This window comes from Musa acuminata, chromosome BXJ3-6 (assembly GCF_036884655.1).
Source record: "Musa acuminata AAA Group cultivar baxijiao chromosome BXJ3-6, Cavendish_Baxijiao_AAA, whole genome shotgun sequence".
NCBI lineage: Eukaryota > Viridiplantae > Streptophyta > Magnoliopsida > Zingiberales > Musaceae > Musa > Musa acuminata.
In genome coordinates this window covers 11,752,444-11,771,793 of record NC_088354.1, presented here as the reverse complement: position 1 = coordinate 11,771,793, position 19,350 = coordinate 11,752,444, and the positions used below count along the sequence as shown (strand labels likewise).

At 44.5% G+C, this 19,350-nt stretch overlaps 3 protein-coding genes across 4 annotated transcripts; 2 read left to right on the top strand and 1 right to left on the bottom strand.

The window, feature by feature from the left end:
* Positions 1-2,670: 2,670 nt before the first annotated feature.
* On the bottom strand, positions 2,671-4,479 carry LOC135639995 (WUSCHEL-related homeobox 6-like). The gene is made up of 3 exons (XM_065154064.1): positions 3,876-4,479; positions 3,280-3,455; positions 2,671-2,837 (listed from the first exon to the last, which is right to left on the bottom strand). The coding sequence occupies exons 1-3, from the start codon at positions 4,429-4,431 to the stop codon at positions 2,820-2,822; spliced, it is 750 nt and encodes a 249-aa protein (XP_065010136.1). The 5' UTR covers positions 4,432-4,479; the 3' UTR covers positions 2,671-2,819.
* A 4,426-nt stretch (positions 4,480-8,905) lies between these two features.
* LOC135640156 (transcription factor CSA-like) lies at positions 8,906-10,399 on the top strand. The gene is made up of 3 exons (XM_065154337.1): positions 8,906-9,286; positions 9,475-9,945; positions 10,034-10,399. Exons 1-3 carry the CDS (start codon positions 8,983-8,985, stop codon positions 10,270-10,272), a joined length of 1,014 nt encoding a protein of 337 aa, XP_065010409.1. The 5' UTR covers positions 8,906-8,982; the 3' UTR covers positions 10,273-10,399.
* A 3,290-nt stretch (positions 10,400-13,689) lies between these two features.
* Positions 13,690-18,270, top strand: LOC103987936 (protein EIN6 ENHANCER). 2 transcript variants are annotated; one of them, XM_009406407.3, is made up of 4 exons: positions 13,690-13,799; positions 13,926-14,128; positions 15,115-15,182; positions 17,908-18,270. In XM_009406407.3, the coding sequence occupies exons 2-4, from the start codon at positions 13,954-13,956 to the stop codon at positions 18,037-18,039; spliced, it is 375 nt and encodes a 124-aa protein (XP_009404682.1). In that variant the 5' UTR covers positions 13,690-13,799; positions 13,926-13,953; the 3' UTR covers positions 18,040-18,270. The 2 variants fall into 2 exon arrangements, with proteins under 2 accessions (XP_009404682.1, XP_009404683.1); XM_009406408.3 differs by having other exon boundaries at positions 13,693-13,799; positions 13,917-14,128.
* Positions 18,271-19,350: the final 1,080 nt, after the last annotated feature.

The following is a 19,350-nucleotide window of genomic DNA, read 5'->3' as shown; positions in this document are numbered from 1 at the left end:
CCGGTTTAGGGCGTTCGAACCGGGTTTGGGTTTGCGCACCGCATTCGATCCGACCGGAGATGTTAATCGCAGTGGGATTGGGCCGACGCTGACCGCCTTGCCGTTTCGGCAGCTCAGAAGACCGCGGCATCTCCGCCTCCCGCCCGTGGCGGCGCAGCGCTCGCGCTCCTCCCGGAAGGAGCGGTGGTGACGCTCCACTCGACGCTCGCCTCGCTGGGCGCATTGGACGGTGGCGGTACCTCCGCCTCAAGGCCCCCACGGAGATGGTCGCGGGAGTCGAGGGAGTCGGGTCGGCGGTAGGTCGTCTGGGTGGAGAAGTTTTCGATCTCGAAAAGGTCTGAGCTTGTGTAGCTCGCCACGTCGTCGTCTGGCGGGGGATTCGGGTGAAACTTCGGCGGTTTACCTGGTCGGAGAATGGGAAAACCACGGCGGCAAGTTGTGAATCCGGTGGTGTGCTCAGCGCTGCTGCGGTATGCCTGGTTGGCCAGAAGACCTCCAGGGATTCTCGTGGTGGCTCTTCGGCGAGGTTGTTCAAAGAGGACGGATTCAACACGGGGCAGGAGAAGACATGGGAATAGCCGAATAGGCTGCTGGAATTCACCATCCGGCAACCAACTTCGGCGGGAAGCAAGGACCGAGTCAAATTAGCTAAGAAGCTGGGACTTTTGAGACGATTTCCAGGAATTATCTAACCTTTATCATCTCCTCGAAGCCAAACTCGTTCTTGATCTCTTCCGGCATCACTCTGTCCGGGAAGCTATTGAGGCCCATTTCCCCTGTTCTAAAGCAGCGATTTTTGGCGGTGGACGACGCGTTCAAATCCGAACCAGAGCGAATCGAGCTCTTGGGTTCCGAGCACGTCTCATCAACGTCGACGGACTTCCTCCCATAACACGGGCAGTTGCGGCCGAAGAGACGGCAAACGGGGAAGGACGGCGGCTTCGCTGGTTCGTTCAAGAGCAAGGCGCTCGCGGCGACAGCGATGGAGCACGGCGGGGTGGGAGAGTAGCCCCGACTCGCTATTCCAGCTGGCCTCCGACGAGCCTGTCGGAGTCGAGTAGAACGAACGCGTTCGGCCGTGCCTCGCGTAGCCATCGGTCGAGGAGAACGAGAACTCCCTCCATGGGTGGAAAGTTTGCACCTTTCGCCCGCTCCGTCGAGAATCACGGTCCCGCTAATGCCGCCGTGGCCTTCGTTGTAGTAGCGCTCGGCGTCGAAGATGCTGATCTCGGCGTCGTCCACACAGCGGCCAAAGCGGTGGTCTGCGCCGGCCGCGGTGTCGGATCGGGGAGCACCCGAGCGGATGGGGGTTCCCTGAGGTGCGGTTTTGGCGGGAGAGAGATGAAAGAGAGACTGCTTTGGAAGGTGGTTTGCACAAAGCTTGCTCTCTCCATGACACTGATATGCCTCTCTCAAGGCGGAACGAGAGAGATGTTAGTTCGGGAAGACGCAGCGAATTGAAGACTGTACAATTCAGCAGATGGCTGAAGCTACTGAGAAGCTTATGTAGAGTTCAGTTTTACTTCAAAAATGCAACCTTGTAATGTGACATGTAAAACTTTATTTACCAGCTGCATCAAGTCAATAAGAAGATTAAGATTCCTTGATTGCATCTGAGAGATCATTATCCGCTGCATTTTCCCCCAAGATTCCATGTGAGATCATGTAAGATCCTCATGTGAATCTGAATCAGTAAACCAGGTTGGAAGGGAAGAATCTTTGGGTAGAACAATACAGTGGATACATGAAAAAGAAGGAATGAAGCAACTGCGTGTTAACCACTGCATGGCTTTTGTTTCAGATAATTAACTCTGTCTTGTTGAGCTCAGACAAAGGTGAAGAACTGTTTGAGATCAAGGCCACTTTGCTCTGCTGAAAACTACCAGAGAGAGCAGCATTTCATCTCTTCTTCTTCATCAAATTTTCATCTGAACCAAATGATGTTAAAGCAGTGCATTTGTTCTCAGCCGCAAAATTGTTTGTTGGCTCATTTGAATTCTTTATGACCAATTGTTCTAAACAGTTCCTGAACCCTTTCTTTCTCAAAAGAAAACTCATGTCTCTCCTCTTAGCAAGAAGAGAACACCTGTTCCTTGTTTAGTCATCAGAAAACTACAAGGTCTTAAACATCTCTGTTTCCTGTGGTGTATTGTACTTCTCTTTCATGTCCATCCCTGTGTAGGACCTAAACAGTATCAAAGACAAAGCCAATATGTGGGTCTCAAAAGCAATGAAAGTTTCAGACTGTGTCATGAAATTTACTCTTCACCTCTAAAGTAAATTAGATGCTGCTCAAAGAGGCTTAGATAAGATGATCCACATGTAATAGAGAATGCTAAAGTTGGCAACTCATGTAGATAGAATGTGAAATGAACTTTCAACAAAATGAAAACAGAGTTTACAGTGGACTTCTGTACCCAAACAAAAACTAATTTGAAGCATACAATTTTATTGAAGACATCAGACATCCATCCTCTTACATATGTGATCTCCTTCAATCAAATTAATTGTAAGATCCAGAACACTTGGGAGATCTGTAGTTCCAAGATGTAGTGTTTTTGATGCACTCTGCCAATGCAATTGAAGAAACAAAGGTGCAAATACAATTAAGATTTCTGTATTCCAGCAAACACTATCAAGTGCATACAACACCATAATGATAAATAATAATAGGAAAGCTACAAACAGCTTCAGCCATGGTAATAATTAGACACATAAGGATGTGGTAGATCATTAAATTATGACAAGAGGTGAGATTGCTTCTGAAATTGTGATCACTGGAAGAGGCATTCGATTCTGCTGATGCCATTTCTCATGGATTAAGTAGATGTTGATACCTGTCAAGAGGTAAAAATCATATTAATCTTTCTCATGAACTTTATCATTGCATGAAAGCAGAAGTGTTCAGACCAATATCAGCTCCACTGAACATGGAATACTAAATGGTCTCTGAGTGAAATATCATATATTTGAGACTTTCTAAGCTTGAAGATGGATAAGAAGTAACTTATTTTGATGGCATAGCATATAGTTCCAAATCATAAATAACACACAAGCATCAAATAAAGATAAAAACTTTTATATGTGATATAAAATCTGATCATTCAGCTGGAATGAAGTAGATCACATTTCCATGTACTACTATTCACACCATGGGGTATGTCTTGTTCTTCGGATAAACATGAAGATATGTGTATACACACATGTGCACACACAGCGAGAGAGAGAAAGAGAGAGAGAAATGGATATTAGAAGCATTAATTGTTTTGAGAAGCTCACCAAGAAGTAGCTTTCACCCATCTGCAAGCTCTGCAGTAGAATTCCGTATTCATTGATGGGAAGAAGCTCTCCGGAGGAGTGGACGAGCATCACATTTTGGCCAAACATAGCTCTCAAGTCTATAGGTCCTCTTGGAACTTCTGATGGGATCCCATTGATGAAGACAGTGATGGTCCCTGCATTCAAACATGCAGTTGGTGAACTCAATATTTCACTTGTTATTGCCTCAAAATAATCTTTAGCATGCTTCTCATCGATGCAACAGAAGAAAACAACAACAAGACATTAGGAGAAGAACAGGCATCATCGATAGAAAACATGAACGATCGATTTAGTTGATGCTGAGAGTGCTTGCTAACATGCTTCTTTCTGACTCCAAAAGAAGGAGCTCCTTTTAGTTGAGCAGAGAAACACAAATCATTTGCTTTTAGGTCGACATAATCCTTTTTGTCGAGCTGTCGAATTCGAGAACCAAACAATAAATATAATCCTAATTTAGTTGTGATATGTGTAAGTAAATCTTACTACTATATATCTCCAATGAGCACCCACTAAAATCTTATGCAAAAGGAGTAAGCACAAAGCCATGCGCTAACCAGGCTGATAGTTCATTGGACCGACGTCAGGATAGCACATAAAAGGATTCTGGCAACTCTCCATGAAGCCCATCTGGCGAGAGAAGAAGAGATCATCGGCACCTCCATCATCCCCCACAAGGCTAGAGGATGAGGAGGAGGAAGAAGAAGAAGAAGAAGCAGAAGAAGAGCAAGCAAAGAGCCTGCCTCCACCAGACGAGTTGTTCGATGACATGCCGGTCGAGGTCGGTTCATACAGAGCTGCACCACCGACCTGGCGTGCGTGCATCGCAGCTCCGGGATCCGCCGCGAGGCCCGCGGCTTGCAGCTGCCGCTGCCGGCGGCGGGACCTTGACCGCCGGTTCTGGAACCAGTAGAAGACGTTGGCGTCGCCGACGGAGCCAAACTTCTCGAGGAGCTTGCGGATCCTCACCGTCTCATCCTTGGGGGGGTTAACCATGCCGCTGTTGAAGATGGACTCCAGTATGAGGATCTGCTCCGGCTTCGGGGTCCAGCGGGAGCGCACGGGCTCCGCGCCGGCGAGACCGCGGTTTGGGCTGCCGTTCCGGCCGTCCATGGCGAGTGCAAGAGATGGGAGAAGAGAGAGAAAGATCGAAAAAGATCGAACACTATGCGTATATGCCTGAACAGCACAAGCGTGGGGTGAGGTATTTATAGATAGCTTTGTTGGAGAGGATAAGGGGCTGTCTTCTTTTGCTTAGGACAAACTCAAATGACCAAAATGACACCGTCTACCTTTTATCTTCCGCATGGTTCTCATGAAATATTGCATGCGATGTGGGCTCTTTTGGTCAACATTGACCTTGGAAGTCTAATGTTTCCTATGTTGGGTGTCCAATTGCAGTGTGAAGGGGGCGCTGCGAAGCGTGGGTATGTGGGAGGACCGAGAGACCGAATGGTCAAAGAACCGCAGCACCGAATCATTAGGGCTGACGTCGCACGCATGGGCACAGAGAACCCATGGGAAGAAGGAAATGACAGGTTCAGACGAAAGCAGCAGAAGCATATACGCGGTGTGGCGAAGGATGCAGGCATAGGGTTGGCCCAAAGTTCGGCTGGCTTTGCCGTCTTATCACATCAGAACCCGATGTGACAGCGGAGACTGCGGAGGCCTGTTGGTGTCTGCCTCTGTCGCGTTCACCATTACGCATGGTTTGTCCTTGTCCTCGAGATAAATCTGTGTGAGAGTCGGTCATCTTCCTCTCCATGGGAGTTTTACCGTAGCTCAACTCACCATGCATGACTGCTACGTAACTCCATGCAACAAATCAGTACAAGGCAGGCCATCGATCGACATTCCCATTACCCGAAACAGGATAACATGATCGCATCGAGAGACGTGCAGTCTTCATCTTCTTCTGGTCATCAGAACTATTCCCAGCTTAACATACAGCAGTTCTGCTGCTCCTCTTGGAGTTACCATGGAACAAAATCATCCTTATAATTTACTGATGTGTGTGTGTGGATCCATCATACGGCGGCAAATGGACAAACCGCCCGAATGGAATCAGAATAATCTGCAAGAGAAATCTGTCATCCATGCACTTGCACCAATACTAAACATCACCCTAGAAACGAGGGCATGAGACAGGAGATGATGCTTCATTAAGCAAACAGAAGCATCTTGGTTGGTGACCTTAGTCAAAAAGGTCCAGTGAGTGATGTTTGTTTGTCAGGTTGTCATACTTTAAGCAATTGCACTGTCGAAGATGAGAATGTCATGAACTCGCTCTCCTCAAACAAAGATGATCCCTGTCATGAAGATTCCCCATTACACTTCCTCAAAAGGCCCCTCCATGTGCCACACTGTTTGGTGTCACCTCATTCTGTGTCTTCCAAGGTTTTCCGCTGCTTCTATCGACCAGAGTTTTTCTTAATTAGGTTACAAGGCTCCTCAGACCAGATCTCTGAACTGCATGTTCATTGTCCACCCTAAGTGATCATGGAGCTCCTTTAAACTATTCTTAAAGCTACTGGCAGTCAAACCAGATACAAAGAACCTTTTTCTGCCCTTTTGCTTTTGATGTAGTTCTAATGTTAACAAATGGCATTCAACATCATAATTGTGCAGACAAGCAGTACTTTGCTGATGGTTGGAACTTGCTGCGTTCTTTGAGCCGAAGAGCCGCTGTCGGTCGATTTGATTATAAGCTGCTAATGCACGACACTGTTCGGAAGGCAACACATGATGGAATCACGTTATCAGCTGAAGCTGGTGATTCATAAACATCTACCGCCATACTTTTGTTTTGGATTCCCCGGCAAAGGTGGTGCCGGACATGACAAAGGAAGGCAATTGTATATTGTGCAAGTACAAGACGTTAATAAAGAAACTCCTGTGATGAACACAGGTGAGTCTGCTTCCCGTGGCTTTTTGTGAGCAAGCAACAGTGAGCAGGCGAGGATGGGACCGAACGAGGAGGGCAAAGCTTGGTGCAGTGCCGCAAAAGGGTCCAAGCTGCACCGATCTCTAAAGCCAACCCGCTTCCTTGTGCATGTGCCCCAAAAGCCTAGCCGACGGGCTCTTGGTCGGTGTCTCTCGGCAGCTACCCTCGTCATGTCCTGTGAGTTACTGTGTCCACACAGTTGTCTCTCTCTCTCTCTCCTCTCTCCTTCTGCTCGGAAGGCGATCTCTGTACTTTGGGGAGGGGGCGTCTAGGGTTTTGGGCCCTGAGCGTGTGGGTGGAGCAGACCGGATAAAGATAGCTTTGGGGGTGACGAGATGAGATGAGATCCCTGATTAGAGTTTCCTTAGCAATGGCCATTACTGCATTCCTGTGCTTCCATTCGACTTCGAGGACTGTCCAATCGAGCGACGTCGACGAAATTAGTCGTCCGGGGTATAGTTATTAGCACGACAGCAGATGCTGATCGGATCAAATCCCGAGTCATTGACTTTATTGATCGAATTGACGTGGCGATTGTCGATTGGATAGTCTGTGGACCGGCTGCAAAAGAGGAAGGCCGAATCCACCCGAGATTGGGCTTCGAGCGAATGACTTATCCATCCGATGTTGTCTGCCAATGGGCTACGATGAGAATTTGGGCCTCACGGCCCAATTAGGCCCAATACAATTTGAATGGTTTGTTAGGAATCAAAATCCAGCTACGATATTTTATTTCTCTAAAAAAAAAGTGACCGTACGCGTGTCCTGGTCGATGCAACAACGGCGCCGTGGCACGTGTCAGGACCTCGCTGTCGCACGTAACGCAACAGACGCATGAAGCATAAAACGGTTTCGGAAGCGTCCAACCCGCCATAACGAAACGGCGATAACGTTTTCCGGGAAAAGGCGATAAAAGGGAGCTGTAGATGCCACGACGGATGACAGAGAGAGGGAGTCGCCGAACGCGTCCCCGTTACGACGCGACCGGAGCGTTACGGGTTGCCGCCGCGCCCCACACATGCCTCTGAGCGTACCTCCAAATTAAAGCTGCCCGTAGCGGCCGTCCTCTGCCCATCATTTCCCTGCACCGAAGATTTCCAGCCATGGCTGTGCGCCCCTTCAAAAGATCCTGAAGGCTGTCAAAGGAGCAAAAGGAGAGGAGAATATTAATACCTTTGTGGTGGGCTGTAACACTGAAAAGGATTGGAGGAGAAAGAGAGAGAGAGCGAGGAACAAAAAAAGATGTGGGAAATGGGACGGGTGGGTGGGTCGGTGAAGGGGAGAAGGGAAGCAGTTCGCTCTGCTGTCTCCCTGCCCACCTGCAACTGCTCCAGTAGAGGCCAAATGTGGTGGCTGCCATCATGCGCCTAGCCACGGCAGGGGATGACTGATGAGTGCCTACCTAAATTGACATGATATAAGGTGAATCACAGCAATGGCTTCTGAGCTCTGTTAGTTCCTCATGTGATGGTGCTCAGCATCATGGTTTGCAAAGCTTGGTCATTAGTTTCCTTAACCTCTCTCTCTCTCTCTCTCTCTGTGTCTCTGGGCTAAGAGAAAGCTAAATATGGCAATTCCATTGAAGTACTCTGCATTTCCACAGCTAAGAGAAAGCTAAGTATGGCAATTCCATTGAAGTACTCTCTTACTGATACTCTGCATTTGACCCAATATAATGATGTGATTGAAGCAGTCCAAGTGGTGGGGAGTTTGATTAGTGTTCAACTGGATTATGTTGGCAAGGCAATTGGAATATATTAGGCTAATATGGGCCTACCAACATCAGAGCTTGTTTTCTTATGTTGCAGCACAAGGAGCTGAATGTTTACAGGTAGAAAACAAGAAAGCTGAATGATAATGCCGATTGATTAATGCAGCTCCAGATAAATGTTTGATCAAATCAGCAGTTTTAGCAGCTTTATGGCCTTATACAAACATTAAGCTTCATACTTTGCATGAACTCTATGGGCAGTAGTAGTGATGTCAATGGCCATGAGAGAGAGTCACAATGTTATCATGATTCTGAAAGCAAATATATGTGTGATGAACATGAAGAAAGAAAGGTTGTGATGAGGCACACTAGAGGACAAGAGTGAGAAAAGGAATACATACCCCTGTAAATAAAGTTGTAACATAAAAATGAGATGGCCAACTAGCAATTGTACTACTGCCTCTACTGATGTGTTTCAATTTCTTTTCCTTTACCTTTATGTTTCTGTCCTCTGTCTTTTCTTTTCTTTTCTTTCTGGGGTTGATAAAACAGGGAGGGAGCTAATGGACAAGAGAGTTCTGGTGCTTTTGCCCAGGCTTGGAGGGACAGAGAGCAGCTCCAATATAAAGGAGAATGGTAAGGGACTCGGACTCCCAACCCACACGAGTGGTTCCCTTTTGAACACTGTGCTTTGCGACCCCCGGTGCTCACAGCCCGAGTGTTATCAGTCTGAGACTAAGGGAAAGCATAGAGAGAGAGAGAGAGAGAGAGAGAGAGAGAGAGAGTCATGTTGTTCTCTTGTACCAAAGGCTAGTTATCTGTCCCTTTCTTTGCCAATCTTTTAAGTTCATTTCTTAGATGAGTGTTTGCAGTTATCCATCCTGTTCTAAAGGCTTTGATCCCCTCACACTTCCCTTGAGTATTGGTATTAGCTCATTACACTCTTTTTTCCTTTGTCTTTCAATTTGTTGTAGCTCTCATTCAGTCATCTTTGACCTTCATAGGTGACATGGGGTTGTTTACACCACCACCACCACCACCTTCATTTCTGGGGAACATGAGCTCTTCCTCAGGAGAGAGGGAATGCATGAGTGGTGAACAAGCCTTGGGGTTTCAGTGTCTGGCAGGGGTGAAAGAACATTATGAGGAAGATGAAGGTGGTGATGATACTACACATGAGAGTGGCCAGCAGCAGAAGCTCTGTGTTAGGGGTCATTGGAGGCCAGCTGAGGATGCCAGGCTCAAGGAGCTTGTCTCCCAATATGGCCCCCAAAACTGGAACCTGATTGCTGAGAAACTAGATGGAAGATCAGGTTCTCATCCACCCTCATACACAAATATGAACAAAGACTAGGCATTTTGTTTTCCTTGTTTATCCTGGAAAGAACTTTTGGTTATCTACTTGCATGCATCAACAGGGAGAAAATGTTGTCTACTTTTGCTGATGTATGTGCAGTTCCTCTGCCTTATCTTGTTTCTGGGTTTTAACATTTGTGGACAGGGAAGAGCTGCAGGCTGAGGTGGTTCAACCAGTTGGACCCAAGGATCAACAGGAGCGCCTTCAGTGAGGAAGAAGAGGAGAGGCTTTTGGCTGCCCATAGGCTTTATGGCAACAAATGGGCACTGATTGCCAGGCTCTTCCCTGGTAGGACAGACAATGCAGTCAAGAATCATTGGCATGTGATCATGGCCAGGAAGCACAGGGAGCAGTCCAACGCTTATAGGAGGAGGAAGGCCTCCACTCTTCCCTCCCTCCTTCCTCCGTCAACTCAGGCCCTCCCTAGGAGGATGGAGGTGATCGCCAGCATCAATGCTTGCAGTGGTGAGTCCACCATCACCAGCATCAGAGACGAGTCTGCTTCCACCTGCACAGACCTCTCCCTCAATTCCTTCACCAGCAGAGCTTTGCCTCACCTCCTCAACATATCCACCAGCCCAACCCGACGGCTACATCCCTATGCCATCTACAATGGTATTCCTTGTCGAAAGCTGCCTTCTTACATTGCCTACGAGACCAAGTGTTTGGTAGTTCTCTTATCTCTTGCTCGCTTTACGTGCAGGTTTACATGAGAGTGTACTTCCAGCAAAGAATGGATGCTACGGGAAGCTTAGTGTTGCCCCCATGGAGTTGCTTCCCGGAGTTGATCAGGCCGATTACCCTTATTCCACTTCTGAGGCTTCAGCAAGTGACACAGTGGCCTTCCACATGAGCAATGCTTGGCCCCAAGGAGGAACTGCTCATGGAAGGGAGAAGATAAGGATACCCTTCATTGACTTCCTAGGTGTCGGTGCAACGTAGGAAGAGGGTAACAGTAAAGTTACATAGAACCACAAAATGTGAGAGAGGGGAAGTTTTGTGACGCTATTGCTGTTGAGACCTTGAACCCTTCATCATATGACCTTTGCCATAGTCCCTAGTATGATCATCATATGTTCTTAGTATAGAACAGTATATATTCTCAGTTGCGAAAAGTAGTGAAAGTCATGGTTTAGAACTCCATGAAACCTGCAAATGTGTTCTCATATGTGATGCAGAAAGAATCTTATGATTGCTTTAATATTTGCTGCTCCAATCAAGCTCAAACCAAGTTGTTCCTTGTTTTCCTGGTCAACTGTTGCCAGGTTTGTCTTTCTTTATGCTTTAAGTCCAATTCAGTTCCCTTTCTCTGTGAGAGGCTCTTTTGGAAGCTTTCTCCCATTGATGTGAGACATGATGACAATGGGGCACATCATGTGGAAATTCTCAAGCACAGTGTCCTCTTTTGCCTGCTTGGAACAGCCTTCATTCAACTCACAAGCAATGTACCAAATCTTTTGTTGGAGGAAGTCATCTCTGCCTCCTCAAACTTGCTACATAAACAAGAAGTAAAAGCATTGGAGCAGATGAATTATTGCTACCATTTCATGAGAGATCGGACTAGAGACATTAAAATGGAAACTCTATCAAGCATGACAAGTTGAAGCAGGTTACAGCTCCAATTAACTTGTTAGTTCCTAAGCTGTGGACAAAGCTGCCCAGAAGATAGAGAGAGCAGAAGTTTCATTCCCCCAGAAGATTGCTCACAACAGATTTCTATTGGCCATGTCTCCAAACAACATTGCTCCAAGTTGATGAAGAACATACAAGAAGAGAATGGCAATGTCACTCTCTCTTTTCTGCAACATCAGCATGAGACAACTTACTCTTGTGCAGGTTGTGTGGGGGAGAAGTGAAGGCCAAAGTTTTGAAGGCTGTAGCTGGTCATTCTATCATGAATAGCCATGAATGGTGACTGGCAACTGTGACACTCTTTTTCTCCTCTGCAACTCTTGGTTTCCAAAGGTTAAAGAGAGGCCACCCAAAGATTTCCCCAGTGGAACACTGAGTGCCTCAATGGAAAGAGGCCAAGCCAACACTGACTTCTCTTGACATCACTTCACCAAATGTCCTGCACCACCACAGGCTTTCCTCTCAGGATTAGTAACGGCCCCCCTTCACAGCAACAGCTCCCTGGCTCGTCTGGCTCAGAATGCTATGGTGGGGTCATGATTTCCCCACCCATATATGGCAAGGGAGAAGCCATGGGTGAAAGCAAGTAAAGACCCCTTTGTGTTGTCTTTTTCCCCCAGCTCTGAGGACCATTTTGGTGCTCACAGGTACTACAATCATGGTGAGGAACAGTTCACTCCCAGCAAAGCGTTTAAATCTTTGGGAAAAATAGAGGAGAGGTGAAGAGACTGTTGACAGTGTCTCAGTCTTTGACAGGGTGGTGAAAAGATGCTTCATGCTCAAGCCAATCCACAGCACAGAAAAAAGAGAGAAGAAAAGTAACATGCAGCCAAACTCACATGTAAACCTCTTTGTACTCTCATGGATTCCTCAGCAAGAACATGTGAGATGTGCATGTAAGAATTGGATCAGCTTGTAGGTTTTGGATAATCGACACAAACAATCAAAGAAAGAAGCCGGATGAGGTGGGCATCATGAAGAGGCTGCAGAGGTTTGAAGGTGCCATCAAACTAAACTGAAGAGACACCATTTAAGGGGGTTGGCAGGTGACAGATGGGACAGCCAAACCAGAAGCCATGGGATTCACAACTATGGCCAAGTATTAATACTGCAGAGATTTGGTGATCCTTTTGAGGTGGATCTGATGTCAATTATGGAATCAGAGGGGAGGAGAAGGAACAAGGAGCCACTGACCTGTGGCACGTGGGAAGTCTGCAAGCAGTTGGGTGGGCAAAGCCTAACCCACTGCAGAATTCTGAGTCATCCTTCTTCTTGGGATGAACTCTGGGCATCACTTTTGCTTGGGAAGCGCGACGCTGGGCCTCATGCTGGTGGTGGTGACTGCCTCATGTCTGAAACCTGTTGGGCTCTCTTGAATCAGCACTGTAGCTGCTGAGATCAGTCTCACAACAACAGGATGAGACTCACTGCTGCATGGTTCGTTCTAATGTAAAGCTTCAGACATGAACACTTCTTCTTCTTCTTTGCTTCTCAAAGGAAAAAACTCACTCGAATTTAGTAGATTGATCACTCAAAATCAATACACTTCCTCCACATTTCAACTTCTTAGGAAGGAAATGGCTATCCACCATTCTCCAAGTCATTCTTCATCATCCACATGACAGTAAATTTGGACTTACAAAGAAGATGACACACTAAAAAAGATGCATATTTACTCAGATGAAAGAATCAAGGAAACATGAACATTGTTAATTGTGTGATGGCTTTTATGACCATCCAAGTTCCAAAGAAAAGTGTTGCCATTGCTCCCTAACACTTGGTCCCCTGTGTGGTTACCCCAAGAAGCCAAAAGGACATTGATGACTCCTCCATTGTTCTTTCAGAATGATGTGCTTACTTTTGGTAAGCTAAGCATAGTTATCGAAGACAACAGCAAAGTCTTTCCAACCAAGAAATAAGAGTTCACGGAGCAATGGGCCTTTCCATTACTTCCCACAGTTTCATATTGCATCAATAACTTCCCTCGACCCAGACTCCGTCTGCCGCGCCTATGATCACCATGGATGACATCTCTTTTGTGGTCCTCCATCGCCCGGAGGAAGTCGCCCCTTCGGGATTCATGGCATTAGGTCTCTCTTTTGAATCGGATATCACTCTTGCCGGAGTCGAGGAGGAAGGCAACGTCATTTCTGAAGCCGAAGCTGCTCCCCTGTCGCCTGTCCCCGGTCCTTCGTCAGCCTCCCCTGCTCCCCTTACGAGCGACGGAACCGTGCTCAGGCGACGTAGTTCCCGGTTACTACAAAAGAGAAAGCTCGAGGATGCATGTACGCCGGGGAGAACTCGCCTCAGCTCGGCCTCCATTGGGAGGACCGGTGGAGATCGTGGAGTGTGAACTGAAGAACAACAATCCTCTAGGAGAGATATGGCAGAACAATAATGCGCCTTTTCGCACTGCTCTGTGTTGCCTTGTGGTGAAACCGAGTTCTAGATTTCGAGGACGGAAGAAGACGAAAACGAAGGTCAACCATTTTGACTTTAGGAATTGTATTGGACAAAGTCAAAATTTGAGGAGTTTTATTCCAGAACGACTAAATGTACTCTTCGATCGAACTTTGCAATTAGATCCGACCCGTTCAATGGATCAGACCTGGATCAAAGTTGTCGGATTTCGGGTCGGATCTGATGGATCCGATCATGAGTTGGATCGGGTTCGGATCAACCACAACTGGACTCCGATATAAGCCTGACCGCCTCGTTTTATCTACCCGTACCCGCTTCCCGTTCATTCTTCCAGGGCTTCTTCTCCTCCCGTTCTCGGCCGCGGCTTCCCACCTTTTCTCCTCCGCAGCTCCAATCGCCTTCGACGCCGATAGTTGGTTCGCCTCTTCCTCCCTCTGCGCTTCTCATTTTCCTTCTTGATTTCGAGATGTATGTGATACCTAATGTCGGGCTCGGTTTGTTGTGATTTCGTTTCTTCTTTCTTTTCCTTTAAGATCTGCCAGATTCTTTAGCGGCAGTTTGGCAACAAGGATGGAGGCGGAGGTGGTGGGCTCAGAGATGGTGTTGCCGGCGGCTCTGCCCTTCAAGCGGGTGCAGATGTCAGACAAGTATCCGAAGGGACAGTCGAGAGGCCGCCACTGGAAGCACCTCAAGCAGATTCTCCAAGCCGAGAACTACGCCTCCCTACCTGCCCACGAACCCAACTGTTAGATCTTCTCCCTTTTCCTTTTCCTCCTTGTCCACTAAGAGTTTCCTTTTATCTGATGTTATGCCCAATTAGATATTATTGTTGATAACTAGGTCGTAGAAAAAAGGAAGGAAAGTCTTCATCGTTGTCCTTTTGTTGATTTACTTGATTGAGTGGGTTTGGTTAGAGCAAATTGCTCTTCCGTAGGCAGTAATTTTAAAAAGTTGGTCTCCTACAGAATGAAAATCGAGTATATATGTGGAACATCGATCCACGAGACATGCATAATGAGGGTTCTTAGAAACTCAATATCTTATTTGGGAGATACAGAAAAGAAGGTATGGAAAAATGAAAAAGAAGGTTTGAAAGCTAGGGAGAAGGAATGGGGAAATATGGGTGACTTGAATTTATATGGGAGACTTCTAAATGGAAATATATGTGATAGCGCTTCGCTGTAGCCAAGCTTACTGCTAGCCTATCGGCTAGAGCCAAGCTTCGACCACAATTACTTGCTGCTTCTGGCCGCCTTATTCTGTCACCTGAGATCCAAGTCAGCACCGGCAAAGATCTATTGATTCTTTGTGGCCGGGCCAGGCCAGCTTGGAAGCAAGCTACATGTCGCCTATCTCACACCGTGCTTTGAAGGGTGAGCCTTCGCTTTTTGGATCGTCTTCTGCCCAATGCGGTACCCTCCTGTTTTTTGGTTCCCATTCCATCGGGTTTACCTTGTTCACAGGTTGACCCCATGGCAGCAAGAAAAGGCGATCTTGTGGTATACTCTGGTGAAGATTTCATTGGGAAGAAAAAAAAAAACTTTTGAGACTTTCTTCAGATTGTGGACAGTTCTTTATTTAAAATTTTTGAGAATTTTAAATGCCTCATGTAGAATTGAAAATGGGGATGCTTAGTTTTAAATCTGTGCATTCAGATACCTCTAACATTCATTTTTTTTTTTTAACGTAGCAATGCTTTTTTCAACATTAACAATCATTTTCTCATTCCAGATCTAAATATCGAGTCACCTCCATCCTTGTATCCATCAAAGAAATATTGTGACATGACAGGCTTTGAGGTAAATGCTTTTTTTATATACTTCCAGAAAAAATAGTTCTTTTAGTCATCCATCTACCTACTTGCCTATGGATTTCCTTTGTTAGGTACTGTATTTTCTGAACCATGAAATTCTGGCCTTCTAAATGCTAAAAAATTTTGTTCATGCACTCACTGGATTACATGTCTTTCGTGGTTACCGGTAAAGCTAATGATTTAACTAGTGTGTTAATGCTGTAGATTATTGTGTCTTAACTACCTCTGCAATTTTACACATGCTAATTACTGGATTTGCAATGACAGAATTCTTGTGAACACACCCAAAAGCAATTTTCTAGCACTCTGATCTATTTTACATACATTTAAATGCACTTTTCTATACTAGAACAGACTTTATTACAATACATATGATTTGGGATGATTTTCTTTTTTTTCTTCCTTGTATATATACGTATTACATTATCAATGTGCCGTGATAAACAGACTATATCAAACCTACCAATTGTATTTCTTGGTTAAAAAGATGAAAAAACCCAAGACGAGAAAACCATATACAGTGTATATAGAAAATTGGTAAAAAGTTATAGCATATAGTCTCTCTGTATGTAGAATTGCTGAATTATAGTGGATGATATAGGTTTTTATATCTGGTCTATATCAGATTATTTTTCACCCTCAATGTGAATGTATTTATTGTGCATGAAAATGCAGACGACAATGGCAGCAATAATAAAAAAACCCATAATTTCTTAGCTATCTGAGATGTTCTTTATGCATGTGTTTCCACCATTTAGCTATGCTGAGTGCAATATTACCAATCAAACCAGGAGCAACTTCATAGGCCTTGCTCCACATCGGTCACAATCGATTCACTTCATCTAACTGAGGCATCAAACTCCTAAGGACATGTTCATATTATCAATGGTTTCCTGTCACTTCTCCTTGATTGGAACATCTAAACTGTCCATGAATATACAGATTTCTTGTTCTATCATTTCTAATAACACCGTACATCCATCTCAACATTCTTATTTCTGCAACTCTTAACTTTTGTAAACAAAGGTGTTTCTGGGGGGTAAAAATCAGTTAGTGGTTGCCTTGGTACCATATCTGTTGTCTTATAGACCTATGCATATTGATGTAGATCTTTTTGTTGTGTTAAAATGATAATGGTAAAAATAATTGCTGATCGTCATATATAACTTATAAAGCTGTCTAGAAGCATCAGTTAAAGAAACTATCATCATTCTTTACTTGCTGACATAGCTCAATCAGCAAGTGCTGGTTGTGTAACAAAATATTGGCCAGATTGTGGCAGAACCCTTGATCACGTATGATGTCCCTGACAATAATTATAATTGGATGATACTTGATGGTCTCTTCTAAGGCTTTTCGAGTAAGTAAAAATTTTCATTGTGTCTCTTCTAAAAAATACAAAACTGGACTTCACCTCTAGGTAATCCCTGAAATCCTTGTGGTTTGGCTTTTTGAGCTGGTCCTCGAGTTGTGGGGTGAGTTGTTTTCCCCATTACTTTTTTGTGTCCTCTTTCTCTTGAAAGTTGGTTCCTTCCTCCACGTATAATTCCTTTTTTTTACTTCATTACTCTCTGAGGTTTTCCCTTCTGCCTCTAATTCTTCTCATCTCATGCATTACTGGTCACATTTCTTCTGTCTCCAATTGTCAGCCTGTATCAATAGCTTTATAACAAAACTCTGCAGAGTATTTTGTTGTGCCAGCTTGCTGCTGCTCGCTCTGCTCTGTTTTCTTTTTGGTCCATGATCACTGGAAGCATGCCTCAGTCTCCATTTGTCCCTAACTATCAAGGTGATATCCTATGTGGATTTCTATACATTCTTTCCACAATAACCCAAAGAGTTGTTCTAATATCTTCTTGAATTTTACCTCCTCCCATTTGTTCTGTCTGCTGTTGTTTCAGCTGGTAAGGTGATGGCTGATACTTGTGAGTTGAGTCCACATAGATCTTGGTTGAGTCCTTTAATTATCTTTTTGTTATGTTCATCTCATAGCCTTTTTTTTTTCCTCATCAAGAATTGACGTGCTATCCGGCTTCAAATTTTCATTGAAGCCTTATGGTTTGATTTAGATATACTGTCAGAAAATGGAGAATTTAGTGCTCATCTAAAGATAAATGTTTAAACTCTTCTTTTAGTCATTTTTTTTTGTTTATCCATATTGCTTGGGTCTTGAGATTTTTCTGTATTGAAAGCTTGTATATCCTCAATTCGATTAAATTCATTTTGGGGACTCGATTTTATCTATCAGTTATGTTGAAAAAAAAAAAACAGTATTAGTTGAACAAACATAAAAAAGGATTATAATGCTTGGTCATTTTATACTATTTTAGTAATTGGTAAGGATTTTGTGGGTGTAAGAAGTTAGCTGACCAGTCTGATGCTGACCTTGCGGTATTCTTTTCTACTATGCTTAAACTGTATTCAAGATACCGTATTTGGCACAAGGAAATAAAGTCCAATTTGTTGCCATGATGATGAATCACTCTCTTTTCTGTTGTTATTAGTATCCCTCAAAGATTCATGTCGCTGATTGGTTTTCCCGTCTCCTGCTGCATTGTTGCATTTTGCTTTTGTTTCGTGTACTACCCACCTCAAGAGTTTGCTAGTCTTTCATGCTGGCCTCGATGTTTCATCAGCACAGACGACACATTTTTATTTAAATAAGCTTAATTAACACGGCGAAGAAACTGTTCTGGATTTTTGGCTTGCAGGCACCATACACTGATCCAAGGACGAAGCTACGGTATGCAAATCCAGATGTGTTCAAGCGCGTTCGATCACTTCCTAATGAGTACGTCCAACGGTATCTGGCTTTGAGGAATGCTGCGATCATTTTGCGATAGGATCTTGTTCCCTTTGTTGTCTTCCAAGTATATGGCTTTGCCATCGTTTTAGTTAGGATGTCATTCAAGACTCTAGATAGTAAACCAGATGAATGTTGTGGAACTTTTGCTTAGGTATTACAACTCATATTATCTTCATCACTTTTGTAAATATAATCATGTTTTCATGGTTGCATATTTGTCACTTTCGAATTACATACCAAGTGAAATAACAATTTGTATTAGGTGTTCCATGTTCATGAAATTAGGAAGTAACTGCAGATCTATATCGTGCTCGAATTGGACGATTCGAATATCCACTCTTTTCATTCGTTTTGGAATCCAACAAAATTTTTGGGGATATGTTTGAATATGTCGATCGACCCAGTATTAGATGGGATCAAAGCTTCGGAACATTCCTAGATGGGATCCTCGAGAACATTCATTTCAGTTGAACCTTGGTTTGCACTTACTCGACTCGAGGAGGGAGAGATAAGGATAGAATAGGACACTTATAAGGATCTGATAAATATAAATAAGATCAAAGCTCCCGCTTCCGCAAGGAGTACATGCCATGACAGGTTACATAACAGTCGAAGGGAAAATTTTCCGCTTCCGCAAAAGATCTCGAGGCACCAGATGATCCTAACCATCAACCTCACACCCACCAACCATATAAATGGCTGTCTTCTTTGGTTGTTTTCTTTGGTGTCTAAACACCACTATTCTTCATCGTCATCTCTCTCTGGATGAGAAAATGTTAGCACTCCAAGGGGGAATGTTTCTACACTAACCGACCATGCATGAATGTTTGCTTTCATTGGCCTCTAAACACCAGTATTCATCGCCATCAAGTCTCTATCGATAGAAGAGAGCACACCACTGCACGTAGTCTCGAATGAGCTCACCATAAACAAATATCTGACTCGTTAAGCTTCATGTGTGATTGTTTGCAGTGGGTAGAACATGTCCTTGCACTGCTGACAGTTGCAGGGTGAAAATGCCACGCAGACCCAACTCTGCCACCAGTTTCGTATCCATTTCTCTCTTCCTGTTTACTACACTGCATTGTCTTTCTAATATTCCAATTGTCACTACTAATTAATGTCCCAAATGCCGCATTATTCAAATCATGATATATACATATATGTATATACATATACATAGCTACACTTTGTATCATCACTAACCTAATACCCACTTGATTGACCTTCTAGTCTGATATTCCCGCTAAGTGGTTAACACGTCGTAGTCAACATGTCGATGCAATTATAACGAACGATAATTCGAACTATTTGACATCCAATAATCTTTTAAAAAAAATAATCTTTT